The sequence below is a fragment of the Danaus plexippus genome (genome assembly GCF_018135715.1).
Source record: "Danaus plexippus chromosome 29 unlocalized genomic scaffold, MEX_DaPlex mxdp_36, whole genome shotgun sequence".
Classification (NCBI taxonomy): Eukaryota; Metazoa; Arthropoda; class Insecta; order Lepidoptera; family Nymphalidae; genus Danaus; species Danaus plexippus.
The window spans coordinates 204,865-231,376 of record NW_026869857.1 but is presented as its reverse complement, the minus strand read 5'-3'; the positions used below and the strand labels follow the sequence as shown (position 1 = coordinate 231,376).

Sequence of the window (26,512 nt, the reverse complement as noted above, 5' to 3'; positions counted from 1 at the left end):
AAAATCTATAAATCAAACTTACAACATCTTCATATTTGACAGTTGACGCTTGAATCTTGACAGCTATAACTAATAATGTGTTTGTTTTGCCGACGCTACTATTTTTCATTGTAAATTAAATTAAAATAATCAAATTATTATAAAATTAAACGCCCTTATATTAAGTTAATAGTGTATGTTCCACGCATGGGGCGTGTAATATTTATAAGAGAACAGTTTTTGAAGTTATAATATATAAATAACCTTAAAATGTCTGACGATGAAGTAGTGGCGGTGAAAAAGCCAAAACTGTATTATGGGTCTCTGGAGGAGCAGGAGAAGGCTCGTCTGGCAGCTCTGGCGGCTGCTGCCAGGGAGGGAGTCAAAGAAAGTGCCAAAGAAACTGGTGACATACAAATTTCCAATGGTAAGTGAATAACATTAACTCGTATATTATTTTTAAGACAACAATCTCTTGATAACAGATTCAGGATATACAAATCTTTTAGCTTTGTATATAGAACAATAAAAAACATTTCGCAATTGTTAGAAATAGTACAATATTGAACTCTGCATTTCTCTCTTTCTAATTAAAAGCCTATAATGACCCACCAAACTATGCCACAATAATTCCAGAATACATGGAGCTAGAAGATGAGATAACCAAAGACAAAAAGGCATTGCTAGAGGAGTTTGAACGGAGGAGAAAAGCTCGTCAGTTGAATGTATCAACGGACGATGACGAGGTAAGCACCGAGGGTTTGATCTACAGAGCAAATGGTTCAGCATTTGTCTTATAAGAAACCGCACAATATTATATTTATGTTGAATTCATTATATTTGTATATATGTATTGTTTGCGGCGGCAAGCAATGACAGAAACTTACACAGTAAAGTGATCTACCTCCATTAAACTTGTCATTGTAATATATACACAAAGCTGTATGTTTGAAGAGATTATTTCGATTCATTAAACAAATGTATGGAATAATTACAGAACAAGCAGATGATATGTAGTTTTTAATGTTCACCGAGTATTTTAAAAGGTCACTATGGTGTTTCATGACCCAGGTTAGACGGAGTCTCCGGCAGCTCGGTGAGCCTGTGTGTCTGTTCGGGGAAGGCCCAGCCGAGAGGAGGGTCCGGTTAAGGGACTTGCTCAGCTAGTGAGTATAATTTTAACATGAAAATGTCCCGTGGGGTCACTCTATGGCTTGTGTGCTGTTCTTGTTATACAAGGAGATGCAACTTCTCATTTGTCTATTTCCCAAGATAAAAAAATCTCCGTGCAAGTTGAGTGTAACGACCTAAGCATTTTTTGGACATGTGTCCGATCTTAGTGCGTTTTTGATAAAATCCATGATGACTTGACTATCCAGCCAGTATAGCGTTCCGTTCGCTTCGCTTGTTTCACTCGAATGACTAAATTCATAATCTTGCTTCTTTGGACATCAGCTCAATGTACCATAACCCAGTCTAGGTGAGGACGCCATCCACAAGGCCCTGGAAGAGGAGGAGGCCCGCCTGGAGAGGGACCGGGGCCGGGAGGGGACCTGGTACCACGAAGGCCCCGCGGCGCTGAGAAGGGCGAGGATCGATATAGCCAGGTTCTCACTGCCGAGGGCCAAGCAAAGGTTTGTCCGGGGTCATTATGTTATTCAGCGATGTTTATAGTATCCCACCGTGTGTGAAGTTATGTGTTCCGTCTCTTTGTCAGACTGGCCCAAGCTCGCTCAGAGTTGGAACTGGCCGGCAGCGTGCGAGCGGCCGCCAAGCAGGACGCTCAGAGGAAGGCCGCGGCTAACTCCATATATTGCAGTCAGGTGGGACGTCTACACACACACACACATATTTACACAGACATATTTACACACACATATTTACACACACACATATGTATATATATATATTTATATTTTTTTTGTCAACAGATCGGTGACACGAGACCTATAAGTTTCTGTAGGTTCAGTTCGGACAGTAAAATGCTTATAACATCGAGCTGGTGAGTTTCTAAATAGTTAAAATGACAAAGCTTTCACATCTCTGCATCTGCTGTAGCGAGCGTCGCATCGGCACTCATGATATATGTAGTAATTAACTGGGGTCTGTGATACCCCATTACACCTAGGTCGGGCGTGTGCCGCGTGTGGTCGGTCCCTGGGTGTGTGGAGGTCCAGACGTTGTTGGGACACACGGGGAACGTCAGCTCTGCGACCTTCCACCCGAAGGCGGTGATGCCGCATCATCTGCAGCTCAAGGTCAGTGCTACAACCGTCATGTGTAGTAGGGACCAAACAGTTCAGTAGTTAAAGCGACTCCGAGACGTGTGAGGCGCAAGTTTGAATCCTGCTAGCGTTTTATAATTTATAATATTACATTATGTATAATAACTTACAGGCGGAAAAGGGGGAGAAGTCTGAGGATAAATCCGAGGATATGTCCGTGGATGTGTCGGACGCGTCGCATAACGTCGCGATGGCTTCCAGCGGGTATGACGGCAGCGTGTTCCTGTGGAACTTTGTCAGGTATCCAAGAAATGCTGAGCTGATTGTTGTGACGTTTGCTGTATATATATATATATATGTACATAAGGCCAGTGACACAGTTACGGGATATATAATTATTAAGCAAATCTCATTATAGTTTGTATAAGCATTAAATATATATGCTGGGGTCGTTACGTACCCCAATGAACCCTAACCTTATACCGCATAATTACTATATGTCTATATCTCTAACTAATCTCTGTCTTCCTCCGCCGGGGTCACCTTGTTCCCCAGCGAGTCACCGCTGGCGTCCTTGCCCGGCCACGGCCCGGCCCGCGTGTCCAGGGTGGAGTTCCATCCGTCTGGTCGCTACCTGGCCGCCACGGTCTTCGATCACTCGTGGAGGCTGTGGGATCTGGAAACACGTGGGTACCTTCATATCCCATCCCTGGCAGCGTGATATTTGTATCTCATATGGAAAATGTGAAAAAAAAATGTAGTGGAATTGAACCTGGTACTTAAATACCGCATTCAAGACGCTGTGGCAACTGAGCCATCGCGTCCTCGGTGGGACCAATGATAATTCTATGTCTCTAACGCGCATCAAGGTCTGAGCTTACGTTTCTTATCCAGTAGTAGTCATTATTATAGGAATAATATTGAATTTTTATTTTTACAGCGTTCGGACTTTCGTTGGTAGATGTCGTTAGTGTCGTCTGTGTATTCTTAGAAACGAAACGAAAATCGACTTTAAAAATAACATTCGATATAATTTAACTTTTGATTTATTGGACTTCCACCAAACTTGACACAGCTGTGTAGGAATAACTCTCAAGCGTCTCGCTGCGAACCCGCCGCGGAGCGGATCTGATTATAACTCAGACTAGAGACATGACGCGCGGAGCACCCGGCAGCCGCGCGTCTGTCGCTCGCCCCGCTCCTGCCCGCGGTTCCTACTTTATATTATGTCGCTTCCAGAGACCGAGGTCCTTCACCAGGAAGGTCACGCCAAGCCGGTGTACAGCGTAGCCTTCCAGTGCGACGGGTCCCTGGCGGTGACCGGGTGAGGCGACTAGGATATATATTAAAACAAGGAATCACTTGATTTGATCAAACTTTTCAACATTTTCAATGAAAATTCACATTTAACGTATATTTATCGGGGTCTCTGATATCCCCAGGGGTATGGACTCTTTCGGGCGCGTTTGGGACCTTAGGACGGGTCGCTGTGTGATGTTCCTCGAGGGTCACCTCGGCCCCGTGTTGGGGGTGGACTGGGCCCCCGCGGGTCACCAGCTCGCCACGGCCGCCGCCGATCACCAGGTCACATACTTGACATCAGATATCGTAGTTGACTCATCGATAAATACGGAACACTTTGAGGGTTCTTTTTTATTAAGTTTTTATTGATATCCGATAAATAGTTCGGGGATAGTCTGTGAATTTTGTCCGGGGGCTGTAATTACCCCCCGCACATCACAAAACACAATACATCGATACCAACCTCTCAGTGACAATTCCTTGTTCCGTCTTTTGACAAAATTTTAATTATTTATTTTTCTACTGAGTGCACTCCAGTACCCCAATTTGTTTTGAGTTTGACAAAATTTATATATATACAACAACGTCTCCGTTACTTCACAGTGTGTGTATGTGTATGTATATTCTTTCCAGGCGAAGATCTGGGACCTGAGGCGCCGGTCGTCCATATACACCATCCCTGCGCACACGCACCTCATCAGCGGTATGTTCAGCGCCACACACACTCACGGACGGACAGCATCAGATTACACACGCTATTTCACATAAATCATAATATTTTTTAAGCGCTCCCTGTATGACGTTCCACAGACATTCGTTATCAACGGACCCAGGGTCACTTCCTGTTGACCTCGTCCTATGACCACTCCGCCAAGCTGTGGTCCAACCCCGCCTGGCACCCGCTGAGGACACTCTCCGGACACGACAACAAGGTAACAAACACACACACACACACACACACACACATACACAAATGTATTCACATCTTTTATACACATTCATATATATAATACAATAATATATATATTATTGTACAGTTATTACTTTACTGTACTATGGTTCGATAGAGAGAGGAGCTTGGACAGTGGAGGTGAGCGTTTATCGCGTTAGATAGGGGCCCCTTAAACCTACACCTGAGTCACAAGTCCCAGGAATTCTTGAAGCTCCTCTCCCTGCAACCATGGACCCGGCACAGTGAATCCATGAAATGATGAGAGGTTTCGTCCCATCTCTTGATATAACGAGTGAAAATTTTGTCTATCTCCAGGTGATGAGCTGTGATATTTCACCCGACAATAAGTACATAGCGACCAGCTCCTACGACAGAACGTTCAAGCTCTGGGCTCCGGACATGGCTTAAATATAATATTTTTTTAATAAAACGTGTTTCAATTCCAATGAAAATATACAACCTATTCATAAATCGTGTCTGTGTTATATTTACTTAGTTTTAGATATAAAAAAAATATTTTTTTTGTAGGGTCTCCATCTTGTGTGGTGTTTGTGCAAATAAATACTTTTACTGTGATAATTTTTGATCATCTTAAGCTACAGTCCCTCTTAATATCTTTATAACTCAGATAATACTGAGTGTTACCAGCTTCATCATTAATAAACATTAATACTATAAGCAAGGAAATATGGTAAGGAGAAACTGGGAAGGAGTCTGTAGTGGCAATGAAAAATTGTATTTGGAATTTTGGCTGTATGATAGTGATGCAGTGTCGGTATGTTATGAAAAAAAAAACAATGATCCGAATTCTTCTTAAAATTAAAATATATTTGAAATCAGTTTATTTGTAAATGACATTTATTGACAATTATTTTATTCAATAACGTATCGAAGTAAAATATCCAACATTTACATAGAAAGAAAATGCGTAAAAAGTATTAACAAAAGAAATTAACTAATTTAGTTAGGCATTGCAGTTACAGTAACATTTCTACCAACATTATATTAATTAATATTCCCGTACAATTTGGAATTAAAAATTTAAAAAAAGGATATGTATAAAACACTCGTGTTTCTCTATCATTCTTGCAAAACTTGATAATTTCACACAAAAATCGTCATACATAAAATGCTTTGTTAGAATATTATTACACGTAAATAGAATGTTTTTAATATTATATTTCGCAATAGTTTATTGAACTTAAAGATTCTCAATAAAACTAACGAGTTAATAACGAAAGTCTAAACTCTAAACATCTGTCAAAACTGAAAGTATCGTACTTCGGCGAACTAAGTCTAGTGATTGACAATGGAGTCTTCCGTAATAAGTACACAGGTATTATATTTGTTAAATAATTTATTTGTACTTTATTACTTTATATTTTTCTTAATACTCCATGTAACTTGATTTTAATATAAATAAAATTTAATTGTATTTTAGAAGTGGAGAAATCTGAGATCTGTATAAGTTCGTTAATATTTCCGAAAGAAATTAATTTTTATTGTTTACTATTATTACTTTGAAATTATACTTAAAACCTTTTATACCACTTTATACAATAAGTCTCAACCAGACATAAATATTAATATTACAAAAATATATAGACAGATATTAAAATTTTATTTATTTTTATCTGACTACAAGAGATACATTATCCTATTTATAGCGAAACAGAAAGTAAATAAATCTATTTTTATTTCTAATTATGTTATGTTTTTGAAACTCTATATATTTATTGCAAATAATTAAAATTAAAACACAATTAAGTATTTTTAAGAAATGTCATTTCTTACTGTCATCGGTACATTGTTCTGTCCTTTCGGGACAGATGTTTGACTCGCAAGCCCTATCTAACAGTTCGGCCTGCTGCAGCTTCAGATGTCATTGACTTCAGAGAGAATGTATTGCTGCATACGAGGACGCTTCACGCTATAATAAAATGCTTGTTTAGCCGCTCGGACCGTTATTAGCCAAGAGGCTCCGGTCGAGCTAGCAGCCTCTGTTAATTCATAAGTCATTCATATTTTACATAACCCAGTGCGTATTTATAATGGTGATCGAAAAGATTTGCTGTCTGGGTGCTGGCTACGTCGGAGGACCTACGTGCAGTGTTATTGCTCTCAAATGCCCTAATATTAAAGTGACCGTGTGTGACAAGAGCTTGGAGAGGATAAATCAATGGAACTCCGATAAATTACCTATTTATGAGCCCGGTTTGGACGAAGTTGTTAAGCAATGTCGCGGACGAAACTTGTTCTTCTCGACGGACATAGAATCGAGCATTTTGGAGGCTGATTTAATATTCATCTCAGTGAACACACCGACTAAAACGATCGGAAACGGCAAAGGTAGGGCTGCGGATCTGAAGTATATAGAAGGTGCAGCCCGCATGATAGCCGATATAGCGACCAGTAATAAAATAGTAGTAGAAAAGAGCACGGTGCCAGTGAAAGCGGCAGAAATCATCATGAAGATTCTTCGCGCTAACACGAAACCCGGCGTCGAATATCAAATATTATCCAACCCGGAGTTCTTAGCTGAAGGTACAGCGATCGTGGACTTGGTTGAAGCTGAAAGGGTCCTAATAGGAGGAGAAGACACTCCTGAAGGCCAGAAAGCAGTGCAGCAATTGTGTTGGGTCTACGAGCATTGGATTCCTGCCAAAAACATACTCACAACTAATACTTGGAGTTCAGAGTTGTCGAAGCTGGCTGCAAATGCATTTCTGGCTCAAAGGATATCCAGTATTAACTCACTGTCTGCCGTCTGTGAGGCTACAGGAGCTGATGTCTCTGAGGTAGCCAGAGCAGTCGGTAGAGATTCAAGAATCGGTCCAAAATTCCTCGAAGCCTCAATAGGCTTTGGAGGTAGTTGCTTCCAAAAGGATATCCTCAATTTAATTTATCTATCCGAGTGCTTAAATCTGCCGGAGGTGGCCGCCTACTGGCAGCAAGTTGTTAGCTTGAACGATTACCAGAAAACAAGGTTCACCCGCAAAGTGATTGAATCATTATTCAACACTGTTGCCGACAAGAAAATTGCTATACTTGGCTTTTCATTCAAAAAGAACACCGGAGACACCAGAGAGTCCCCAGCTATATATGTTTGTAAGACGTTATTGGATGAGGGGGCAAAACTGCACATTTATGACCCTAAAGTGGAACACGAACAAATCTTCTATGAGCTATCTCATCCGCTGGTCACAAATGAGCCGGAGATTGTTCGGAAGAACATCCAAATACACGAAACCGCTTACTCAGCTGTCGCTGGAGCTCATGCCCTCGTGCTCTGCACCGAGTGGGATGAATTCAAAACCTTAGATTATAAGAAAATATATGAAGTAATGATGAAGCCGGCCTATGTGTTTGATGGAAGAAAGATCCTCGATCACGAGGCCTTATTGAACATGGGATTCCATGTTCAGACGATCGGCAAGAGGCTGTCCAGGACCAGCAGCATCCGGGCTCAAGGCAGTCAGACCATGCCGTAATGTCATGTGAGTTCATCTTATATCCCTTTGAAACATTCACAACTCAATGAGCCGGAGCATTTTGTGTTCAAACTTAATTACTTCGACTTAACATGTGGCGTAAATGTTACATTTTCATTGAATTAGCATTTAAAGATATTATAATATATAATATATACATATAAATTAGTCTAACTCTGACTGTGTTGCATAGATTTTTTTTTTTATATATAAAATGCTAAACAAAATGGCGTCCAAACATCTCTACACAAGTCGCTCTGATTAATTGAATATTTGAATATTATTTTCATATAAAAATTATTTCAATACTAGTTAATATCCGCGTCTCCTTTCGCTTTTGTTGCATACCAAAGTTTTTGTATGTGAATTAAAACACGTACGTAGTTATAAAAATATATTGTTTTCTTAATAAATTTTTATTAGTTGAATTTTTTTTTATATAAAGTGCTAATTGTCTGAGAAGCTGCACTAATGTGTTATTAAAATTTTCTGCAGTTTCCTACTAACCTACCTTTATACTATAAAATGGCAAGATTTATGATTGAAAAACTGCTAACGCTACGTTTGTAGTATGACGATTCTAACTCGGATTAAGGATACAGATCTTCTGTGTGTCATGAAACATCAATTTTTCCAGCTTTCTATCTCATTACAAACAACATTCTCCCTCCAAACGCGCGCTGTCATCCGCCATCTTGTGACATCCACAGATAATGAATAAGTTCAATTACCTCAATAGACAAGTTATTTTAATTGAGCTAACTTTTGTTAGCGTGCTCACGTAGTCTTGCGTCAGATAGACGCTCACTTTATTTTAATATATATGTAAAATACTAGTTTTTACCCGAGACTTCGTCGGCGCGGCCATTAAAATATATTTCATAGAGATATTAATATGTCTTTTTATATTATTGTTTTGTTTGTGTCACGTGACTTCATACTATGAGTGAGACACGTTTGAGACAGTTTCATCAGAATATGTCCAGTAGTTTTCTTGAGAGAGCATTTAACACGTAGACATACATACATGATTCGTTTGTAATATAATATCTTTAGAATAAGCCATGTATTATTAATTTATTCCGATGTATGTATGTTTGTTTGTTTCATTAAAAACGTTAACGATGATATAGGCCTCGCATCCTTCTCTTCGTGGATGACAACATGTGTTTTGAACGTCATTAAAACCGACACAGTCCCGCAGCGTTTCGTTCGTGCACATTTTAATACCGCGTCTGTTTCCTTATGTATTAAAGATTTTTTTATAGCACTTCATTAGTAGACTCTCGTCCATGACATTAGAATTCTTGATAGTAATTTTTAACATATTTTTATTTATTACTTAAATTCTTGTTGATTTATAAATACATGTATAAAAAATTGCTGAGCCCGTTTTGATGGTAATTCCATCGGAGTTCAAGTGATTTTTTCGTAAAAATCTTTTATATATAAGTTTTAGCGAGACGTAACTTAGATTACAATTTAAATTTATGTACTTATGTATATGTTTAATATATTTCTCAAGTCGGATCACATTTCAAACGCCAGTCATAATTGCTGTAAAAAGTTTTTTGTCCGACACATGCGTCACACGTGTGTCGCGGACTCTGGAAGACGTTTGTAGAGCAGTAATAATATATTCCCGAGTTTTTATATACAAAACTGTAAAGCTTCACGGAAATCGGCTCAGTCGTGTCGCATAGTTTGCTTGGAGGTTGATAGAAATATTTATAACACGCCATTTTGTTTTGAATATAAATCTAATATGAATGTGTGTCTGTGTGTTTGTGAGTGTCGTTACAAACGATCACCACAACATTTTATTTATTATAAGTAAATTAATAATAGTTTATAAATTAAGAAACGTTTCGTTTTGGAATCTTTTTATTAATAACAATAATATATTTGTTGTGTAACGCGTGTGTGTTTGTTTATTTGAAGTGATATAAATATTCACCACTGTCCGTGTTCCCCGGCTCCGCCTGTTGTTTCAGATGGTTTTTATGTCCTAATAGTAGACGTTGGTGGTTAATGCTTTATCATTATTGGTATGTTCGTACATTTTTATTATAATATATCTAAAATTTCGTAGAACAAGCCTCGAGTCACTCGCGGAACTTGCGTTTTATTTTCGTGAGGGTTTTTTCCTCCTGAATGAGGTTGTTCGTGACTCAATGAGATGAGAGCGGAAATCGGAGGGAAAAAAATACAGCTGATTTTTCATTGTAGTTCCTTTTTGTTAAGCATCCTCGTGATATAAGTTTTGTAATCTGTTGAACGTCTGGAGGCGTCAGTATTCATTGTCTTTGGAGTTACAGCCGACCTAAGAGATGGTCCGATATAAATTTCAAATGACATATACATATTTTTGAAAAGTATCCAAAGTTACTCGTCGTTACATGAGCTATCTGCCAGTGAAAGTCTTAGCGGAATCGGTGGACTCGTTTCAGGGATTACCTGGAACAAACAGATAGACAGACTAACTTTATAATCGATCAGTCCGTCCATGAAATAAAGTCTTTATTAACATTAAAGACATAAATGTTCTGCGTCAAGAGATATCTGATGTGGATCGTCTCGAGCCGGTACATCATCAGGTCATTGAGATACGATGATCAAGGCGAGATGTATAACCCGTGTTCACGCTGGACGCCGCCACGATGTTAAGTAAAACGGTGACTGAAAAAACGTCCAGTCAGCATCGGTCTAATAACTGTATATATATAAGGAATAATTGAAAATTTAAGAAATAACAACGTTGTACTCGAATCCGCAGACCGTGTCCTATAAGGATCCTAATTAGAGTATTAGATAAATATTAAAATTTACTTTAAATGCGAATTATATGAAATTTAATAATAATTCGTAGGTAAACCTGAGCGGGCGGTTAAAAAAACGCTCCGTGTGTAGTGAACCTTACACCAAACGTCCTCGCGTCCACTGAGCGTGTCTCATCGACTTCACCTTATCACTCGACACGGTTTTTATATAATTTTATATATTTTTATTATAAATTATATATACAATGTCTTTGTTAAAGAATATTTTTTTAAATATATATCCTTGTATACCGTAAAAATACCAAACAGATATCTGTGGAATATCAACTGAAGTTAGTCTTCGACGTAGAATAAAACATATTGAATTTAATTTATTCCTTCCAACTTATAATTAATTCGTATTTTTTTTTTGTCATGCAAATAAAGTCTGTAATGTCACAAGTCACGGCCGGCTGTCCAGTCGCTCGTCCGCCGCGAGGAGTGCGGGTTCGATCCCAACGAATAGTGAGCAGTGATTATATAAACATGGCGTCGTTAAGGTCGCCATTGTCGCGTTTATTGGCAATCAAATATTACAAAGGCAAATAATTTGATTCGTAAAGCCTTTAGCGGTATCTATGACGAAACGTACTATACGTTAGCATCGAATAAATACGGACAGTTGAAAGTTTACCATCAGAAATGTATGTTTGTATGTACTTCCACACGCACAGTCACACGGACACTACCCTTAGTACAAGTCACCCTCACTACACACGGAGTAGTCACTGCTGGCTCTCTGTATGGAGTGTGTGGACGGACGCTTGAGGTACCACAGACAGACAGACCGACGATGATAAGAGCGGGATCGGTGCACTCAGGCTACAACTGCTGGGCCGGTTATGATGAAGCTCTCCGATAATGCAGATCACACGTCGGAGTGATGGCTTGATACAGATGAGGATTTATTATTAAATAGTGTTCAGTTCTCTGAAGGAATGACAGGAGAGTGGTTTAGTGTGAAGACGGGAGGCGCTGGGAGATGATCACTATATATATATATTTATTTATTTATTATATTGAGGGTCTATTTACGTATAATATAACATTATTTCAATAACAAAAAAACATTATTAAAAATGTTTTGTGACAGGAAACGTCGCGTCTCGATGTTTCCCGAGATAGCGTCGATAGAACGTACTAACACATGTCACAGATTACACTCTATAACAATTTAGATAAAAAGTATTTCAATGTAACAAACTAATATAAACATCGGACACAGATAACATCGATATTAAAAAATATATCTGATCGATTGACTTCAAACGGCCGGCGACTGTCTTTGATCCTAAATATACACGAGGATGGTGTTTTAATAGACGACTTTTGTTATAATCGGAAATTAAAAAAATATATGATCACAGATGGACATTTTGGTTACATATATGTATGTGTGTATGTGCGTGTGTGAGTGTGTGTAAACAACTAGTAAATCTATTTATAAACATTTAGCGCAAAACAAACGGGGTCACAGTTCGGACGTTTGACCTCACACTGTGACCTCGTCGGTTATGAAAATTCATCATACCACGAGTATAGCGTGTGAAGCAACCTCGACGGACGTGCTGGATGGGTGACCGAATTATAATGAAATTAATGTATATGAGATCTCTGTTAATTAGGCGATGAGATCTCATTAGATTTAATGAACAAGTTACATCTCTGGCTTGACCATTATGACACAGGCTCATAGATTTCATCGTCACCAGCTGCGTCCGCTCTGTTTGCATTGAATAGTCACGATTATATCATTTGTATTAATGAAAACTAATAAAATCAGTTCCAAACGCTCCTCATCAGCTATCTGCCAGCGAGAGTGCCATCAAAATCGGTCGAGTCGGTTGTAACGAACAAAACTACAGACCAGACATTAAAGATACTATTTTTGTATATATGTATATACATATATTGGTGCAATAAAAAAAGATTTTTGTTAAACCAACATTGCGTTGATTTTTTATTGCATGTTTCTTTACGAGCGATAAAATGTTTTTTATGTCCACTTATCGTAAACAGCTCGTTGTTAAATACCGCTTATTGTTAGTATAATCGACGATAAAGTGAATTCCCATTTCATTATTTTATCGAAATCTATGAAGGAAACTATATTTTTATATACAATTCGATACAGAATGTTCTGAGTATTGTTAACGGTTATACTGAAAGTAATTAGTTAGAACCGGTGCTAGGGATCTTGGAATTAAACTTGGAAAGGTGGTTCATGTGAAAGGAGAGGCGTTCAGTTTAGTTTGGTGACGAAAACGTTTTGCAAGGATAAATAGAGAACAGACGTGTTTAAATAAGACTACAAGTTTTGGGTCTTACTACGCGTTTTTTTTATTATTTTTTAACCACATACTACCGACGCGAAGTGTCGGTTACTCTGAAGCGACCGTGCCCCATACAGACCATATGAGACGCATAGTAATCCGATAATATTAGTTTTATTTAACTGAATACTCGCCAGTCTTAGATCTCCTTAATAGAAGTAGTTATTTGGAACAAATATGTTATCATACTTACTATAAGACGCACGTCACTACACTTACAACTAAATAATGAACGAAGTCCTCTGCACGCTATGTATGCGAGAGGTCCAAGCGTGTTATATTTTTACAAGATAACTTTTACATTTGAATTGCTTACCGATTTTGAACACCTATATTATCTCAAAAACTTATTTAAGATTAAAAAATTTAATGTAGTGCTTAAGAGAATGGAATGGCAAAGATCGTGCTCCACAAAGCGGGTGTAGAGCACAATTCAGGTGCTTCAAGAGCTTTGTAGACCGCACTCTCGACAAATACAACAACAGTCTGTCGAGGACCAGAGAAGATCTGCTGCTGAAAACTGTAAGGACTATTCATGCTGTTCGGGACCCTATGTAGCAAAGAAATCTCATCGCGAAACGTAAAGACCCGCTACGAAGCTTAGTTTAAGCAAACCTCGTAATTCATCTTCAATATACGGAACATGACTTCATCGTTCTTTGCAATTAAAAGTTTGGACGGAACACAACGCTGTCTGACGCACGCAGGCACAGACATATCGTCTTTATGATGAGAAGTGTTGACCTTTGTAGCGTTCGCAATAAGAATGATGATGAGTACTGAAGAACCTGTGTTTGGTCAGACAGGTAAAACGCTGTCATTCAGCTTACGATGGGGTCACAAAAGTTTTTCTAAAGTAGTGAAAACTTCAACCAGAGTGTACAAAGACAAATGCTCGGACCACGTACAGAAACCTCAAAGCAATACTTTTTAAAAATATCAGCGGGATCCTCGTTAGACATTCATAATTAGATAATCATAGATTTTTTTATGTAAAGGCTCTCTGTGACTTACAATATGAAGCTAGTATGACTCAGGTCACTTAAAAACCCTGTACATTGAGATGCTATCGGTCATGCTTTGCGAGATAATTAATTCCTGACGTGGCCTTAGCGTGCATCACGTCTGACTGTTAGTGTATAGGAGGTGGCGGGTCGTGTCACGCTGGCGCCTGTGACTTGGTCGTTAAGGCGCGGCCGTCGTAAATATAACACATATATTTTAACTACTAACCTAGAAGTAATGTCACTTTGTTGAAATAATTATTTTGGTTATAAATTAATTTTATGTTTACTCCAGGCAATTAGTATCTATTTAAATTTTCTCCTCTCTTTCTCTCTCTCTCTCCTTCTCTCGCCCTTTTTATAAAACCGTAATAGTTTTTTTCTCCACATCATTAGAAACGTACAAAAAACTAAACTTCAATGACATCGTGTAATCAATTTTGTAACAAATCATTCTCATTTCATACATTAAATTCTCCGAAGAATGTGAAACTAAACGAATGTAATATATTCCGGTAACACTATGCGTATTTTATTATTTTAAAAACTACACACTCCCGACGTTTCGGTTACTTTTCATCGAGCGTGATCGCGGTATCGCGTAGTATGTCCGAAAAACATTAGTATCGTTTAAATGAATAAAACTCGCGAAAGTCTCAAATGTCATAATGTGAAACTAAAGTTTTTTTCCAAAAACAAAAAATATAAGCGCTCCATTTTGGTCTCAAAGCAAACTTTGACTGTTCAAAGACTGTGTGATTATATTTTTGTTAATTATTTACCTTTATAGACTACACAATGAAAGAAGTATTTCAAGTCCCTTGTTATTGGTCTAGAAACTCAGACCTAAAATGACGGAAACTGAAAAAAAAACAAACGTTTTATATCTCGTATTAATTAATTTATCAGATATTAAACAGTCTAAAACAGGATTAATGTACGCACGTACTGCGTGCTGATAACATTAACGCTGGGAATGCTGATGCTGATAGCGGTCACAGATAACACAGATCGTTAAATTAAAAAAAAAACGGTTTTATTTCAACGCTAATTGGAATTATTTAAATGTCTCTCAATGATGACGAAAAAATTACGTTAATTAGTCTTAATATATTGTGTTCAGAGTTAGGCTTTTAATCGACCTCCGATTAAAGTGTTATGTCGTTTGTTGTTGTTGTTTAACCTCGCTGCGCTCCCATCGTTATATGAGAACAAATTTTGATAAATCTGTCATGATCTGATGTGGAAAGATCAGACGACATCTTCTCAGGACCCCTACCACAAGTGTGTTTTGACTTAACAGAGAAAGTCTAGTTTTCTTATCGTATACCATCTCAAGTTATAGTAACAACGTTAAGTATTAACGTATCAAGTGTTTTTTACGTTTATAAGGGTTATTTATAACCTACCAGCTTCATGCGACTAAAGAGGGTAGTCGGAGAGCTGTGCGGGAATCCCCGGGACAGTCCACAACTACCCACAAAACACAGCTATAATTAACCTATCAACCTTTTTACTCATTTTAGAAAATCTCTTATCTTATAAAGAATTATTACATATTTTAAGATTTTTGTCAGAAATTACATTACAAATTACAAAGTAATTATTGTATTTGAAAGTCTTATTTAGTCACGACCATTAAACTGTTTCGTTAATACTCATCTGTACTCAATATTATTGTTATTTGTATGGAATCGTAAATAATATGTTTGTGTAATATAATGTTTTCTTTGTTCAGGTAAACAACCAGCGACAGCTATACGGCGGCCAACAAGAAGAAGTGTATTTAAATATAAAGTAAGATAATAATAATCAAGTTCGGTGATCGTAACAACATATATATTTTTTTTACTTTCGCATCGACTGCGAGCGACAAAAATGACGATTACCTTCAATATGTTATTAAAATTTTCCTTTCAGTCTTTATTTTTTTTTATAAATGATGTAGTTTTTATTTTATTTTAAACGCTTGACCGGTTTTTATAGGAAACGAATCGAATTATTTGAGATTATTTTTATTTTAAATGTAAAAAAAATATGTGAGCAATAACACTCGGAGCGCTTACCCCGAGTTTGTAGTCACACTGCACACTACGCGTTTGTCGTGTCGTCAGTGTTGCCACTAACAAGAGCTCGCCTTATAAAGGCTGGTCGAACATTTCTGTCACAAACTTAACTGTCACGTGTTATGTGTTTCGTATCTTAAATGTGATCATTTTCTATATTTTTTTTATTATCTAATAAGAATTATTTACTTGAAGTATTATTTTTTATTTGCATTTACTGTATCTGACGGAATAAATGACGTTTGTAAATGAGTTTATGTTTCATTTTGATGTGGTGCTGGCGCGACTGCCAAGGTTGCGTTTAACGTTTAACGGTTGGGGGGGGGGAGGTTGAAAAGAGACAGAGCGAGAGGGAATGTCCATTGTGACCTGTAAGTAATGTTAATAAAGTTTTAAGATCCCTTAAAGATCAATTTCTACCCCTTCCTGTTTTCATCAGCGGTCCTGTTGTGTAGATTTCTCGTGTTTCCTTGCCTCATGAGACCATCATCACATATATCCAAACCGTCCAGCTGACACTTAGATAATGAAAACATTATCACAACGCGAACACTCACTGCGGAGCTTCAGTTTCTGTGAGACTGCGTGGACTTGAATAAAATATATTATCTTTTGCTTTGAAAATTAAACGTAAATGTTCTAATTCTGTACGTATATGAAAATGTCTATTTATTAAGAATAAGTCATCTTAATTTAAATAACATTCACTCGTTAGTTTTGTAAATGGCTATTTACATATTTTCGCCCTTAAGGCGCATTTTCATTGGTCGATAAGTCGGTAGTTAGCCCGATTGCGGGGAGTACCCGCATGCGAACTAACAACCAATGAAATCCACTGGTCGATAACTCGGTCGATTAAACGTGTGCGGGTGATATCCGCATTCGGGATAACGACCAATGAAACTAGTCAGTCGATAACTCGGTCGATACAAAGCATGCGGTGACTCGCCTCGGTTCAGTCATTTATTAGACGTCATCAATACTACGCGCATTATTTATATTATTAACGCTGTTTATATATATTTATTAACAAAGCAATAATTGTTGATCCATGGCGAGTACGTCTGCTTATCTCAAAACCCACTGCCAAACTGTAGGTACCTAATTCTCTCGCACTTCAAATGCGGGCTCTAACGACCAGTGAAAATGGCTCCCCGCATGCGGGCCTTATCGCATGCGTTATAGAAATCACCCGCACCCCGTATGCGGGCTCTGACGACCAGTGAAAACGATAAACTCTTTGCGGGCCCTATGGCATGCGTTACAGAAATCTCCCGCACCCCGAATGCGGGCCTTATCGACCAATGAAAATGCGCCCTTAGTCGTGTCCAATGTTGCCATAAGCGCTACATTAAAACGGCCAGCATTAAACAAGGTCCCGCTTCAAAAGTTTAGATCGAACATTTTAAATGAAACAATAAAACTACAAATGTCTATTTGTTTATTAAAATTACACATTTTAATCATCGCCCGTCGAAATAATAAAAATAATAACAATTAATATACAGAATAGAATATAAAATAATTCTTAAAACGTACTAGGCTGGCGCTATCACACCGATGGCGTCTCCGATACCGAAGAAACGGCGTCTTACAAAATAATTTAAATGCTTTAGAAATGTAAGATGAGTATTATAAAATAAAATCACGGTATTTACAGTTCAATAAACCGATCTATAAAATATATTCTTAATTATACAAAATATAAAAAAATATAAATCCTCATTCCTTGTCACGGCGGAGGGGCGAAGAGGAGGCAGCGGTTCGAGGGGACTAGATTCATTTTTTTGGAAAATTAATAACATAGATGTTGTATAAACATACATACGTAGTGACGTCACATCCCTTCAACATCGCGGCCGCGAGGGACTGATGCGTTTCAAATACACCCTTATAGCGAACAGAACGTGCTACAGCCACATGCATCCAGTTAAAAATCATTGATCACATACGAACTCAAAATTTTATTTTTCAAAAATCATTCCATCTTCATAAATAAAACCTCAATTCTCTGACCTCCATGGTCGCGACCGAATGTCAAAACTGACCGTCAACGCAAACGTCAAAATAATAAAAAAAAAGGCGCGAAAATGTCTTGGATATATTCATCTAAATAAAACAAACTACGACAATCCGGGGACCGTCATAAGCATGATATGTTTACAACTAATATTAATAAAGGAAATACGCCAAATATATTTTGTTTAGGATCTAAACACACTAAGACTCGCCAGCGGGTTGATCGTGACGTCTCATCGTCAAATACCTACTTACCTTACATCTAAGCTAGTGTTACCCTCACTGAATCAGCAATCCCACGGTCTACGTATACAGACGTGTTTAAAGTGAGCTCCTCGCGGAGTCCCACACTAAATATTCTAACATATTTAACCTTTTAGTCCCAATTTTATTAAATTCGGTGACGACAGTGTCATTGACCTCCAAATTAATTATTACGTGATCAGTTTTTCTTAAAATATATATATATATAGCGTCCGTATCCGACTCGAGTGTAGGAAACGCTTTGAGACGACACACATCTACGATCAAATCTACAACGTTAGTTAATATAATCGGTAATTTCGACAGTGATTTTAACTTTTTTGGTAAACGTCACTTACGTCACATCGAGATCACGAAGTAGGTTTTAGTGATTTTTAATTCAAGGACGATATTCTTAATAAATCCATAGGAAACGCTCGCCCATGCCTCATTAGCACTTCATAACATTTCTGCGAACTCTCTATTAAATAAATAACTTGATTTGATACACCTTACACGTGTGTCGTCGTCAGACCGCTCCCGAAACCTTTCCCGCTACACCTACAGCACCTACCTAGCTTACTTGCTTATTATATTTTAAATAATATTCACATATATTAAACATACATTATAATATACACTAAATATGGCGTCGTTGTTACGAACTAATAATTGGAGTTACATTTATTATAGAATGAAATAAAAATAACGCCGACATGTTTTGGCGCCAAATTCTACGTCAAAGTACAGGCTGCGGAGGATGACGCGAGTTATAGATTCAACTCAAAATCCGTATTTCATAGATTTATTTCCGAAACTTTCATCTTTTTTTTTTTTGAGGTTTAATCTCGTTTGACGGCTTTAGATGTTTTTCATACAGCCGGCTAGTATGAAAGGCTATGAACCTAGGATTTTATATTTTCTAGTAGCTAACGGTTACCAAACGATATCTCTAATACGCTACATCTATATAAACCGGTCTCACGCCAGCCGGCCATGCTGAAAAACGGTAATAAATAAAATGGCACAACATTTAATCACAAACCGAAACAAGAACCGGTAAAACAAAAACCGTATTAAACAAGGGCTAATACTGTTTCCAGTGCACTCGACTGCTGTATCTCCATAGTGACGTGAATGTGAGCCAGCCTCTGAGCTCGGTGGCAGTGACTTCTTCGTATAGATACCTCATACTGTATAGTTATTAAATAAGTTCGTATAATCCTAAGTTTTGGCAGACATCGGTGTTGTCATCTGGAAATATTAAACACAAGATTAATATAGTAACAAAGGAAGGTCAGAAATCATTTTAAAGCTACACTTTTATTTTCAGGTGATTATAATTTTGTGTTATTGCAACACTAGTTAATGTCCGGAACATCAATATATAGTGATCATCTCCCAGCGCCTCCCGTCTTCACACTAAGCCACTCTAGTGTCATTCCTTCAGAGAACTGAACACAATATACTAATAAATCCTCATCTGTATCAGCCATCACTCCGACGTGTGATCTGCATTATCGGAGAGCTTCATCATAACCGGCCCAGCAGTTGTAGCCTGAGCGCACCGATCCTGCTCTTATCGTCGTCGGTCTGTCTGTCTGTGGTACCTCAAGCGTCCGTCCACACACTCCACACAGAGAGGCAGCAGTGACTACTCCGTGTGCAGTGAGGGTGACTTGTACTAAGGGTAGTGTCCGTGTGACTGTGAGTGTTGGTACACTCACACTACAGGAAGAGCACGGGCCTGTCGTTGGCTCTCTCCGAGCCGCTGGAGTGTGAGTGTGACCTCCTGGTGCCTCCGCCCCCGCCCTCCGCCGCAGCACTGGCACCTGAACCGCTGGAGGTAGACTTCACCTCGTTCTCGCGGTTAGGACCTGGAAATAATAATAATAATATAAACAACATTACAGGTCAATTTTTTCTCTCTAGTCACATTTATTAGTTAATATAAAAATAATGGTGATATGTTGGTTACATAGCACTAAGGATAGTGAGGCCAGTTCATTATAAGAGGCTGTAGCTTAGTGTGACACATTACACAGTATTGCCGCGCCGGCTTGAACATCGGCTTAGCGGATATTGTAGAACCTTCTCGACGTTCAGCGGCAGCGCCATCTCGTGGCGAGTGGGCGAACTAGTCGGCCGTGTACTAGAACCCTCCCACTGTCAATAGTCGTAAGCAAGTAGGACTATCAAGGGGCACGTGTCGGAAGGTCCTAGTGACCGGACCGGCGGTGTCCAGTCAGTGCTATAAGCGATGTTAGCAGCGACTATAATGAAGGGGACATCTGTGTTTACATTGCTAACCAAACCTTAGCTCTATAGTACATATCGGCGCAATTCTTATTATTTGAATAACTAATAATCGAGGGTAGTTGAAATTATCAGCTGTCAGCCGCGTAACCAGCGTTGGTATAAATAGAAGCGAGAGTACAGATCACTGATAGCCTCGCTCCAGCACTTGCAGGGTACGGACCCTAGAAGCATGAGGCTCGTCAGACCGTCTACCAGATAACCCTCAAGAGTCTCAGATCCTTACGACAGTCAAGAATAAAGTCATTGGTGACGTCACTTATGCTGACGTCACTCTTTTTAAAACGGACAAGTGCTTCCTACTCCCACATATATAATGTTAAAAATTGTATATATGAAGGTTCCTTCACAACTACTTTATATTTTTGTAGAATCCATACAAATTACTCTAATTTAAGATATTTTACTTTATATATATACAAACTATAAATTTCTTTCACTGTAACCTATCACTACACACAAACAGTTTGAAGTACACTCATAGATCTTCAAACTGTCGACATATATTGAACACTGCAGACTATCAGTATGCAGTTTGACAATGTCAACTGGTGATAAGGGTTTGGTTAGCGTGTGATTGAGTTATGCATGACGAGGTTTCCTTGCGACTGACCCGGGGGTTCCTTGGTAGTGAGGTGGTCGGAGCCCGCGCTGGAGCCGCCGCTCCCAGATAACACGCTCTCCTCGCGATTGTATCTGTAATTTAATAAATCATATATATACAAAGATAGTAAGATAAATAATTGGCCATTAGGGAAGAAAACATAGATTTTTTTATATAAAGCCATATTAGTATCAGCATGGGTGTGATGTCCGGGGGGTATCAGACGGCGGGTGACACTCACCCGTACACCGTGTGCTCGCTGGTGAGGCACGAGCTGTACTTGAAGGGTATGGGCTGGTAGCCGTAGGAGCCAGCGTAAGGCATGTAGCCCGGACCCATTATGCTGGAACACAAAACACGACTAGGTCAGCCTGCGACTTCGCTCGCGCGGAGTGACGGTTACTAATGTCATTATAAATATGAATAATATGCATATGAAAATACTGTAAAATGAGCTACTCTTTAATATATAATGTACTGGGCAAAGGTTCATAGATATTGGTTAAGGCATTACAGTGATTTGTAGGAACAAACTGACACATAACTTTATATATATATATATATATTATATATATATATGTCTGTTTGCGTTCATTTTGCCGGTTTTTTACCTAAATAATTCAGTGTACAACTCCCTTTAGATGTAACGGATGGAAGCCCTTATAGTAATTTCCTACTATAGTATAATAACTCACTTGGGATTCGGTAGAGGCGCTAGTGTATCGGAGGCCAGGCTGTCCTGGTCGGCGCTGCGTATCCTGAGGGCGGCCATATCAGCACAGAGCTCTCCAGCCACGTAGTAACACTGCTCGGAGAACGTGATCTTATTCACAGTGTGACGGATGAAGCCAGCCTGGAACCATCAACAGCTTGTATGTTAATGCTCCACAGATTATATATATAAAGGAGTCCTGTCCGTTGCACTACTTATAGCCCAAGAACGGCTGTATGGGTTTGACTGAATATTGGCGGAAAGCCAGCTGAGACCAGGGGAAAGGACAGGATACTTTTCATCCGATTGTAAAAGAAAAAGAATAACTTGATCAAATCCAGAATCTTCTCATCTACCGTCTGTAAGGAGGAGCAGAGTCCGCCCGCTCAGCTGTACATTTCTCATTCGGAAACTACCGCGGGCGAAGTCGCGGGCGAGCACTCGTGATCAGTATACGTCATTGCTGTTCCGTGTCTGGTCGCCGGTACCTTGAGCATGTGCGAGGCGTACTTCCTGGCGTCCCTCCTGTCCACTATGCCGGCCACGTGCTGCAGGATCCAGTCGACCACGTCGGCCCCGATGAACGCGTTGGGGATGGTTATCTTGAGCCACATACGATCCCTGATCTCCAGACCTTCGGACGCATTGAGGATATTAGAAGATTCTGACTTTTTTTAAGAGGAATAATTTGTATAATGTCTGTCTGAAAAAATATATTGTATAAGTTAGTTTGTATACTCGTGTATGGTAAATGTTTGTACGGTGCATGTTACGCTGACGGCTGGATGAAGATGTGTTCAGGAGACGGGGAGTATGTTGAAATGAAAATCCACCAGGAGATGAACCTTCGCGTTTCTTAAAAAAAAAGGCCCCGGCGGAAGTTGAGTGATACGATCTGAGCTGATTTTTGGACATGGGTTCCGTTTCCGGCAAGAAGATTGAGGTTTGTGGTCCGATATAGACTTTGGATGAAATCCACTCGCATAACTTGACTATGGAACATGAAAACATCGTCTCGATGGGACATCCGACAGCCGAGATCATCTCCGAGGATGAACGACCTGAGCCGATGACAGCGCTCCGCTTTAGGAGCTTACCGACTGATACCGACACATCCCGACACACCACTCTCGTCATAAACCTTGAGGGTGAGCGGTGCTTCTTCATGGTCACAGTAACTCACCAGATTCTGGCCTCAGCATGGCTCGGACCACGAGCGCCATATCCATCCCGACGGACAACTGGGGCTCCGCTAGCGACCCCGCGTCCGAAGCCCGCTCCGGCAGGGACGCCGGGACCGATGACAGCGGAGGAGGTGGATACGCCTCGCGCAAGGCCTGGGTGTGAGCGACCCACGCACCTGGAAATATTATTAAGATTGAGTTTAGTAACAATTTTGTATATAACTAACAGCATTGCGTGTCAGGTTGGGTCTGTCACACCCAAGTCATCAAGACGCGCAAATAACTATAAGAATGATATACTTCTGTATGTTTTGATTACTAGGATTCTGTAAAAAGGTTCTTGAACTCCCATATTATTAATCACTCGTCAATAGTCCAGCACTCATCTTCCCTTAAGTAAGCTGTTTACTACAAAGTTAACACATTTGCAGTCGTTCAATAAATTCATTGAGTGTGTCATATATTTCATGTAAAATGTAAGTACATTTAAATAGAGATTACATTTAATACATTTTATTTCATTTAAAGACATATATAATGCATTGGACATGTTTTGGGAATATTTTTAAAGACATGTATGTACGATCACCTGGATCTATTGGTCGGACGGGTTCTGTCCGAGGTATTGTGAAGTAGCCCTTGGGGTTTGGGTCCCAGCACTTGGCTACCACCAGCTTGATGGGCCCAGGCTTCTGGACCACTTCCCGGAGAACTCTCACAGCTTCATCGTTGGTCATGTCTTCAAAGTTCACATCGTTCACCTGGAATTTTGTCACAAATATTGGATGATTCCCAGTTCTGTAAACCGGATTTACCAGTTTTACGACTTCATCAGAGTTAACCGAAATTCGGAACAGAGAGGAATATTTAAGAACAATATACACGTGAATAATCTTCAGCACAGCCTCCACACACTGCACCAGTGCAGCGACTTGTTCCCAAGACATGTACACGGATATGAGATAAAAATTATAGTCTATGTCTTATTCAGACGGCCAAGCTACATCACTGTAGAGTTTGATTAAAAATTTATTAACTAGTTTTTGTATAAACGACAAACAAACATATATACATCCTCACATTGTGTTTATTATATTATGGTCTGAGGCAACAAAAGACATCATTCTGGCCTAAACTAAGTTATTCCATCAAATTAAAATACCTAAATAAGTTATTAAATTACTCTACGTAATAATCTGATTGTATTAAGGTAGTAAAGACAATTAATTAATTAAGATAGGTATATTTAGTGTCATGCGTAACACCCTGTATATTAGACCAATAACCAATTCCTTCTTTAATTTATTGTACATGTAGAGCATCATGTATAACATATAAACACCCTGTATTTTTGATGTATCCCCTATGTTCTGTCTATGTGGAGGTAACGCTTTGCACTAGACGCAGCTCCTGGGAGTTGCATTCATACCATTTGGTGTACTAATCAAGCATCTCATCAACAAATCTACTAGGATGTTTAAAAGACTTATAGTATTTACAGAAAAAGTTAGTAAAAATACTCCGATATAATATTATTTTCATTAAACATGGACTCTGTCTTTTGTTATCTATATTTAAAGAAAGGAAAGCTTTTAAACTGACATTTTATCTATTCCGTTTTTGATTTGAGACAGTTTGAAGAGCAATGGAATGTTACCGTCACTACGGTTCTTATTTAAAATTTACTCTCCGAATATTATTAAGACAATGCGTTAAGTCAGAAAAGCAACTGGGATATGGTATTCCGGGAAGCAGGTTCGAATCTCGTTTAACTTTATTCAGCTCAATATCACTTTAATTTTAAGAATAATCATATATATCTGGTCACCTCTTATGAATCATTTAAAGACTACACTCATCTCATTAAGCCTGACAAGTTTCTTGTTATTGTAAGTTATTTAACAACTCCACTTGACCTACCTGTAGTATCATATCTCCTGGCTCAATCCTGCCGTCCAAAGCCACAGCTCCACCTTTCATTATGCTCCCCACATAGATGCCACCATCACCACCCTTATTCGACTGCCCCACTATGGATATGCCGAGGAAGTTGACTGTGTCCATGTTCAGGGTCACTGTTATTATGTGCATGGACATAGTGGAATCTGTTATCGAGGAGTAGGAAGATGTTCTGGACATGACCTGGGGTCGCTTGCGCCGTCGTTGTGGCCGTTTGCGAGAACTCACTTGTAAATGAGACACACTGCTGCATTCTGTGAGCGCGCGGTCCACGGACGCGTTGGTATGCCTGCCAGTTGTAGTTGTTATTTCCGACTGGCTGTCAAATAGACTCGTGGAGTCCAGATCGGAGCTAAGTACTGAAGCTGTTTCGTATTCCAGCCCGTGGTTCCCGTATTTGGAATGGCCATTAATTCTGAGGCCTCTATACTTGTATTTGTCACATGACGACCGGTGACCGGGTCTAGAGCTGATAGTGCTATCGGTGTCAGTACACGTGTCCCTCGTAATGGGAACTGTTGGTGCTCCATGTATGTTTTGCTTAGCTTTACCAGCATTGCTATCAGTACATTGCGAAGCTCCGTCCGATGGGTTGGAACCCTCCGCCGACACTAACCAAGACACAACGCGACCATTAAAACACGGTAGATGTGCGTTATCATCGACGATTTCCTCTTTAACGACACCGAAATCATCGTCCATAGATTTGAAAAAAAACTTGTAGTTCGGTCTATTCAATTGGTTCTTAAAGTCCAAGAGTGTCACTTTCTCTGGTGATATTGGTATTTTCACTAAGTACGGCGTCTCCTCATCGTCTATGTAATAAATAACTTTTGTCTCCTCCATTTTAAAACATTTATTATTAAAAATCAACAACACCCTTACGATCTATAAATATCATCCGCCATCACAAAAATGGCTATTAAAATGATTCCGTTCGATGACTCTACGCGGCGCCACCGGCGACTTATAAAATTATGCAGTTTTTCCTATTCCTGGAATATAAACGTTGTATTGTTATATCAATTACACTTTTAGTGTCTCTATGTATAAAAGGGTAATTGATATGTAATTAAGAATATTAATGCTACTCCAAAAAAAAGTGAAATTAAAAAATCTTACTATAAAATTGTTATCCATTGAATGTGTTAACGTAAAGGTATGATAATACATTTTTATAGGTATCCTTTAAAACTTAATAAAAATAATTTGATTCAACGATAAAAATATATTCTAACCTAGTAGTTTTATTTTAAGTTATCTCATAAGGAATCAAATTTAATTTTATGGCAACATCAATATCA

The 26,512-nt window shown here is 38.9% G+C and overlaps 3 protein-coding genes across 3 annotated transcripts; 2 read left to right on the top strand and 1 right to left on the bottom strand.

Annotated features, from left to right (window-relative positions):
- The first annotated feature begins 49 nt into the window (after positions 1–49).
- On the top strand, positions 50–4,888 carry LOC116776940 (U4/U6 small nuclear ribonucleoprotein Prp4). Its single transcript, XM_032670247.2, has 14 exons — positions 50–406; positions 616–725; positions 1,051–1,145; positions 1,455–1,613; positions 1,697–1,802; positions 1,911–1,981; positions 2,108–2,237; positions 2,377–2,504; positions 2,760–2,890; positions 3,444–3,528; positions 3,647–3,788; positions 4,140–4,209; positions 4,317–4,438; positions 4,774–4,888. The coding sequence occupies exons 1-14, from the start codon at positions 250–252 to the stop codon at positions 4,864–4,866; spliced, it is 1,599 nt and encodes a 532-aa protein (XP_032526138.2). The 5' UTR covers positions 50–249; the 3' UTR covers positions 4,867–4,888.
- Positions 4,889–6,326: 1,438 nt separating this feature from the next.
- LOC116776829 (UDP-glucose 6-dehydrogenase) lies at positions 6,327–16,423 on the top strand. The gene is made up of 2 exons (XM_032670081.2): positions 6,327–7,955; positions 15,844–16,423. The coding sequence occupies exon 1, from the start codon at positions 6,510–6,512 to the stop codon at positions 7,947–7,949; it is 1,440 nt and encodes a 479-aa protein (XP_032525972.2). The 5' UTR covers positions 6,327–6,509; the 3' UTR covers positions 7,950–7,955; positions 15,844–16,423.
- A 1,172-nt stretch (positions 16,424–17,595) lies between these two features.
- Positions 17,596–26,148, bottom strand: LOC116776890 (segment polarity protein dishevelled homolog DVL-3). Its single transcript, XM_032670180.2, has 9 exons — positions 25,170–26,148; positions 23,839–24,010; positions 23,249–23,425; positions 22,554–22,699; positions 22,049–22,206; positions 21,595–21,696; positions 21,363–21,445; positions 20,161–20,310; positions 17,596–19,687 (listed from the first exon to the last, which is right to left on the bottom strand). Exons 1-8 carry the CDS (start codon positions 26,052–26,054, stop codon positions 20,162–20,164), a joined length of 1,872 nt encoding a protein of 623 aa, XP_032526071.1. The 5' UTR covers positions 26,055–26,148; the 3' UTR covers positions 17,596–19,687; position 20,161.
- Between the last annotated feature and the right edge of the window lie 364 nt (positions 26,149–26,512).

Excerpts from the sequence above, each read along its gene's own strand:
- LOC116776940 (XM_032670247.2), top strand. The coding sequence starts at position 250 with ATGTCTGACGATGAAGTAGTGGCGGTGAAAAAGCCAAAACTGTATTAT. Across the intron at positions 407-615 it reads TGACATACAAATTTCCAATG|AATACATGGAGCTAGAAGAT; the intron begins GTAAGTGAATAA and ends CAATAATTCCAG. Across the intron at positions 3,789-4,139 it reads CGGCCGCCGCCGATCACCAG|GCGAAGATCTGGGACCTGAG; the intron begins GTCACATACTTG and ends TATTCTTTCCAG.
- LOC116776829 (XM_032670081.2), top strand. The coding sequence starts at position 6,510 with ATGGTGATCGAAAAGATTTGCTGTCTGGGTGCTGGCTACGTCGGAGGA.
- LOC116776890 (XM_032670180.2), bottom strand. The coding sequence starts at position 26,054 with ATGGAGGAGACAAAAGTTATTTATTACATAGACGATGAGGAGACGCCG. Across the intron at positions 22,207-22,553 it reads ACGCCTCGCACATGCTCAAG|GCTGGCTTCATCCGTCACAC; the intron begins GTACCGGCGACC and ends TGATGGTTCCAG. Across the intron at positions 21,446-21,594 it reads AGCGAGCACACGGTGTACGG|ATACAATCGCGAGGAGAGCG; the intron begins GTGAGTGTCACC and ends ATTAAATTACAG.